We start from the raw sequence: 6,000 nt of genomic DNA, 5'->3' as shown, positions 1-6,000 counted from the left end.
CTGCTTTGAGCCCCTCCAGGTCTCGTGGGGAAGGCTGAAGTATCCAGATTTAAACTGCTGATGTTCTTTTAAGATGCTCCTCTTCCTCATCAGGCCCAAACTTCTTAAAGTGTAAGTAGCTGCCAAACCCATAAACAGATGTGCGGTTGAGAGTTTGGAAGAAGGATCACGGGTCAAAAAGCTTGTCACTTAACACTCATGACCTCAGCTTTCCCTATCGTCTCACTTTGCTGGCTGTGGGGAGGAAAGGTCAAGAGTTGATGGCCCTGTGCAAGTGGGAAACACTTCATGAGGTGTGCGAGTACAGTATTTTCTTTTCCTTTGTAAAAAAAGAAAAAAAAAACCCCAAACCCCAATAACATAGAGAGAAGGCAACCGGGGAGAAACTGTTGTGCCAGGGTGACCCCCGGCAGGGTGCTGAGGGTGGCCGGGGGGCGCCGGAGATCTGTCCCGGCGGGCTGCTCCCGGAGGGCGGCAGACGTCCCCAGGGCCCCGGAGCGGGGCGGTTTGGGGCGGTTTTTCTGTACTCGCTTGTCGCTCGCATACCGCCGGGGAGGGGGCTTCAGGGACTTCAGGGCTTCAGGAGGGGCCTCAGGGGACTCCCCTGAGGTCACGGCTACCCCGACGGGCAGCGGGACACCGCTGGGCGTAACGGCGCTGCCTCACGGGGAGCTAACTCGGGGCTCTGGGAGCGGGGCCGCGGGCTTGTTTAACGGCTCTCCCCACCGCGGGCAGCGCGCGGTACCTGTGTGTGGAGGCTCGAGGCGCCCGCCTCCCGCCCAGCGCCGGCCGCTCACGCCGACTCCCAGCCTCCCACCGCCCCGCTTCCCTCCCCTCTCTTCCCCGAGCAGCGGCGGCGGCGGCCAGGGGCCGGGACACGATCACTTATCGCCGCCGGCGACACGCCACGGCCCGGCCCGGCCCCGCCCCGCCCCCTCGGCTACCGCGGCGGGGAGCGGAGGGCGGGGGGGGGGGAGTGGAGGGTGGAGAGGAGCGTGGCTTCGCGTGGCTTCACCTCCCCCCCCTCCCCCCCGCCTCCCTTCCCTCAGCCAATCGGCGCGAGGGAAAGCCCTCGTGCCGCTGACGCCCCCACGGGAGCCCCCCTTTTAAAATAAAGCGGCGGCGGCAGGTCACCCTTCGGGCGCGCGGCGCGGCGCGGCGGGAAGCGGGGGTGAGCGCGCGTCTGTGGGGCGGCCTCGCTCGCGGACAGGCAGACGCAGAGCCGCAGGATGCCCGTAGCTCCCGCGGCGAGGGGCTGAGGCGGGTGGGGGCCGAGAGGTCGCGGCGAGGAGGAGGAAGGCGGGAGAGGCGCGGGGAGGGTCTCGCGCCCGCGGCGCGGCTGAGGATGGCGCCGGTGAGCGAGCAGCTGGCGCCGCAGGGCGCGGGGGGCCCCGCCGCCGCCGCCCCCCTCAACGGCCCGGCGGTGGAGGAGCAGCCGCGGCGGGAGAACGGCGGCGAGTGGTGCCCGGGGAACGGCAGCCCTGCCGCGGCCAGCGGCGAGAGCGGGGCCCAGCCCGGGGCGGCGAGGGAGGCCGGCGGGAGCGCGGCGTGCCCCGGGAGCGCGGGGCCCGAGCCCCCCGAGGGCGGCTGGGGCTGGGTGGTGATGCTGGCCGCCATGTGGTGCAACGGCGCCGTCTTCGGCATCCAGAACTCGTGCGGGGTCCTCTTCGTCTCCATGCTCCAGCTCTTCGGTGGCGGCGCCGCGGACGAGCAGCTGGCGTTCAAAACAGGTGAGGGGCGGCGAGGGAAGGGGCCGGGTTGGCTCCCGGGCCTTCCCCGCCCCCAGCCCGGGCGGAGAGGGTGTCCCGGCCGGGAGCTCTCAGTGCCGGCGGTGCAGCCGCTCGGACTGTGGGTGTCCGCGCCCCGCGGGGCTGTCGGGGCCGGCCCGCGGCGTGGCCGGGCAGCCTCTCCGCCCGCGGGCAGCGAGACTCCTCGGGGCGGGCGGGGATCCGGGCCGGCGGGGGGAGGGGGCCTCGGAAACGCCGGCCTTATCGAGGCGAAGAGAAGCCTCTCGCTCCTCCGTGCGCTGCCAGCCGTGCCCCGGAGGCAGGGCTCGGGGCTGCAGGCTCCTGGGACGTCGCGGGAGAAGCTGCGGGGAGAGAAGCAGGTGTGCTCTGGTTCCTTCCTCAGCGGTGTTTGCAGGCATCTGTCATCGTGCATTGTGGGAAACATGCGTGCTCTTGGTCCCAGCATGTGTGGCTCTCTGGCCCCTGTTAGCCTAACGGTCAGGCTAAATGACTGATTAACAGTGGGGTATAGTGGCACTGAAAATAGGTCAAGAATGGGCTTAACAGTTACAAAAACCGGCATTTTGATGAGTAGGTTTACTGTTGTAGCCGACATCCTATCCCAGTAGAGTTAACAACGTTTAAGCTCTGAAGAGGTAACAGTACTATCACAATCAAATTTCCCTTCTGCTTTTACTAGTCTAAATCATTCTAGGCAATCTAAGTATCAATTAAGTCACAGGCTTCTATTTTACTTCATGTAAGTTCTCTTTGAAAAGTGTCTTGTGCTTTGACTTTGTAAGTGGAGGAAATGCAGGTTTTGGCTCTCATAATAATAACAACAAATTCATAATTATAAAAGTTTATTATAGTAAATAAAGTTGGCTTATTTGAAAGGTAGCTTATGTCTTAAAATGAAATATTAAAAAACCCAAAACATTCTTTTATGTTTTTATTCCTTACTCAGAAAAGGTGTTCTAGCTATGTAGCCCTGCAGAGGTATAAGCCTTCTAAGAAACTTTCTCAGTTACAGATCTTTAGAAGAGTTTTGAAATTTATGGCTTCCTTAATAGCAGGATAAGTGGGTCTAAAGTTGTGATGTAGGAGATGAAGCTAATTTCCTCCACTGATTTAATAACAATATTTTTGTCTTAAGTAGAAAACCAGGGCAGGTGTTTAGACTGAAGAAAGCTGTGGTGGCGTGTTAAGAGATGCTCTCCAGCGTTTGATCTATTTGTGGGGATGTACAAGGCACATTGCTCAGTGGCCTGGAGCTAGAAGGACAGGAAGCTGTTTGTCCACACATCAGGTGTGGCAGCGCATGCTTCACAGAAGGGAAATGCATATCCAGAGGTAGGTGCCCAGGCTCCTTAGCCTGTACAGGAGAAGAATGAGATTGTTCAGAGGAGGTGCTGTCAGTGTTTGCATTCTGACCTGGGAGCCACTGGCCAGTCAGAAATGGCAGGAACACGAGTGGTTGATACTCTGTATGCTCATGGTACACAGGTGTAACTGCTAGTAACAATCTCGCAAAAGAGTTGTCTTGTAGTTGAAAAAAAAAAGACTTTTAGGTAATAGTACAGTAGTCAAAATAACCAACAAGAGGACTGAAATTATTATCTCTTACTTTCCAGAAGAGCAATTGCACCACTGGTGTCTGAGGTTGCAGTGTGCTCCACCCATGTTTTTGAAAATTTGCCCAACTGCAGAAAAGTGTGGGGGGAAAAGTGGAACTTGGCTTTAGAGCCTAGTTGTTTTGTATCCTGCTTAGAAGAGAAGGAAGAGTTCTGAGTCCTGGATGCAGCCAGCACCTCCTGGATCACTTTTTCTCTCTTATTAAAAAAATAAGGCTACAGCTGCCTTTTGATTTGCTCTGTCAGATGTGCTTTTGTTTGGTTGATGCAGAGGACACTAATTTTGCTTTTTTACATCCAAATGGGTTTAAGTTGGGGGAAATAAGGCAGCTAGCTCATGCTATCTAGATGTCTTGTGCACATGTGAGGGAGGAGGACTGCAAATACAAAAGTGCCTCCTGTAAACAGCAGATAAAAAGGTGTCCTTCCTATTAATACCTGAAAGTACCCTAATGAGTCTGGGCACCATAAGGGGTAGGCAGCAGCTGTCAAATAGGACTTTTTCCTTGATGTTGAACTTCATCGCCTAGAAATTGTTTGCCTGCTATTTTTATCTTGTTGAAGGTAGGACCAAGAGTACACTGAACTATACTGATTCTGGTACAATATTTAGGTTGCCATAAAGGGGAGCTGTGATCAGAAATGGCAAACTGCACTTAGTGTAGCTCTTACTGAGCACTGATGGATTAGCTGGCATGCTGTGGAAAGAAAAAGAATGAGTAATGGGATAAAGCCAGTATGATTTTAGTGTTAGAGAGAACCCTAGTCTGATCATTGCCGTGGTATTGATTATAATACTTAATCTAGTTAGTCCCTTGTGTTCAGACTAATTGTGACTCAAAACTTGCAGTGGAAACCAAATTTGAGTCAGGCTTAATGGATTTGAAAACTGATTTGTAATGGAAGCTTTCTTGCTGTGTAGTTATGCTTTGGAGTACTAAGTTTAATATTCTAATCCTTCTGAAAAATATTACTGCTTTAAGATCTGAAATGCTGATTTTTGAGAGCCATGAGTATTCCAGATAATCTCTCCTGGGATCCCAGGTTTCTGTGGAATCTTGCAGTTGATCCAGGGTACTGTAGATTTCAACTTTTTAACTACAACATTATTTAGCTGTTGCCAGAGATTTTTGTGTGCCTGCTCTTTTGGGAGTAGCCAGTAGTTGTCTCTTCCCTGGTGCTTTCCTCTAAAAGAAGAATTAGGTAGACTATAGTACATGCTATTTTTGTTATTTCTCAATAACTTTGTAATCTCTTAATAATGGATGCCTATCTCTATGTAAGACAAAACTGGAGGGAATTAAGTAATCATAGTATGTGCTACTTTCGTTACTTTTAGTAGATGGATGGATATTTATCAGTATGAAAGGCAAAATGGGAGGATTGTTGTGAAGAAGTAACTCTGCCTTGCAGATAAGGAGATAAGGAGTAGAAGGACCTAAAAGAACAGGCAAGGCAGTGAGGCTTTCTCCAGAATGCAGCATCAGCACTGGATAAACAAGATGAATAACTATGATTAACTGTTGCAGGGATTAGGAGTGCTAATGGAAAACTTGTGTTGTGGGTTACAGAGGGTTCACAAATTTCTTCAAGGGGCATCTGATTATAATTAATATTTTTAATAAATTTTGACTATAACTAGTACACAATATTGCAGTATTCATATTAGTAAAAAGCTTGTTTCTTTGCTTATGTAGAACACTACATAAGCATTTCCATTGTTTCCTTGTACAGCTATTTTTTTGTCCAAAAGCTAGTTGATGCGTAACTACAGAAGACAAAAAGCCCCCAGTGTGACTATAACATTACTAGAAAGATGTGCCTGAAGTGTCAGGAAACTACTCTATTCATTGCTTATAGCTCATGGTGTTTCAGGAACAGATTGGGTGGAAAAACAAAATGGCAATGAAATATGGGAGGCTCTTAGTCCTTGGAAATCAGGCAGACCTAGTGGGCCTCTAGCATTCAAATGCATCTGTAGTCTGATAGTCCTTGGAGGGAAATGATCTAGCTTGAGGCTGGTTCGGATTCTGGCAGGAAGAGCCTTTGGGTCCTCTCCCTGTGGATGTTGGCAGAGGGATGTGGAGCACCAAGCCAGCTCCTGTGTTATCTTTGTTAGAGATCTGGCATGTGAGTGAGCCCCATCTAGTCCTGTGTTGTGCTCTCTTGATAGATCCCTCTGCCTTAAAAAAGTAGATAAAAATACTAGTTCTACTAGTTTAATGACTCCTTTTCTTATGATTTACAATGCTGGTTCTGTAGTGCCACTGGGTTATGTTTGCTCATCTTCACTTGTACAAATAACCCTGCACAGTGAATATATACTGTTGTTACTGTTCTGTATCCTCATGTTTGTTCTGTGTTAGCAAGTGTTATTAGAAGACAGTGCATCAGCTGGCCTGAACTGGTCATCCATATGCTTGCATGTATCTACCTTGGCTTGACTTTGTAAGGTGCAGTCTTTGATGTATCTAGTTATCAGAATGATTGGTGATTCATTGAGCTGGCTTAACACCATCTTGAAGCTGGATTGCTGTGGGTCCAATAGGTCAGGGAGAATTCTGCCTTTGCTGTTGTATTCAGGCCATAACTCAGATACTGTGAAAGTGATGTTGGATGACTAGAGATCTGCAAGTGCT

General features: G+C 51.0%; 1 protein-coding gene across 1 annotated transcript in view; it reads left to right on the top strand.

Moving 5' to 3' along the window:
* The first annotated feature begins 1,109 nt into the window (after positions 1-1,109).
* SLC16A10 (solute carrier family 16 member 10) overlaps positions 1,110-6,000 on the top strand; it is a 75,841-nt gene continuing 70,950 nt past the window's right edge. Inside the window, exon 1 of the mRNA XM_064447458.1 lies at positions 1,110-1,730. Within this exon, the coding sequence (XP_064303528.1) occupies positions 1,346-1,730 (385 nt within the window). The 5' untranslated portion in view covers positions 1,110-1,345. The remainder of the gene's footprint in view (positions 1,731-6,000) is intronic.

Source organism: Phalacrocorax carbo, chromosome 3 (genome assembly GCF_963921805.1).
Source record: "Phalacrocorax carbo chromosome 3, bPhaCar2.1, whole genome shotgun sequence".
NCBI lineage: Eukaryota > Metazoa > Chordata > Aves > Suliformes > Phalacrocoracidae > Phalacrocorax > Phalacrocorax carbo.
The sequence above is the reverse complement of the archived record's forward strand: the minus strand, read 5'-3'. Positions and strand labels throughout refer to the sequence as shown.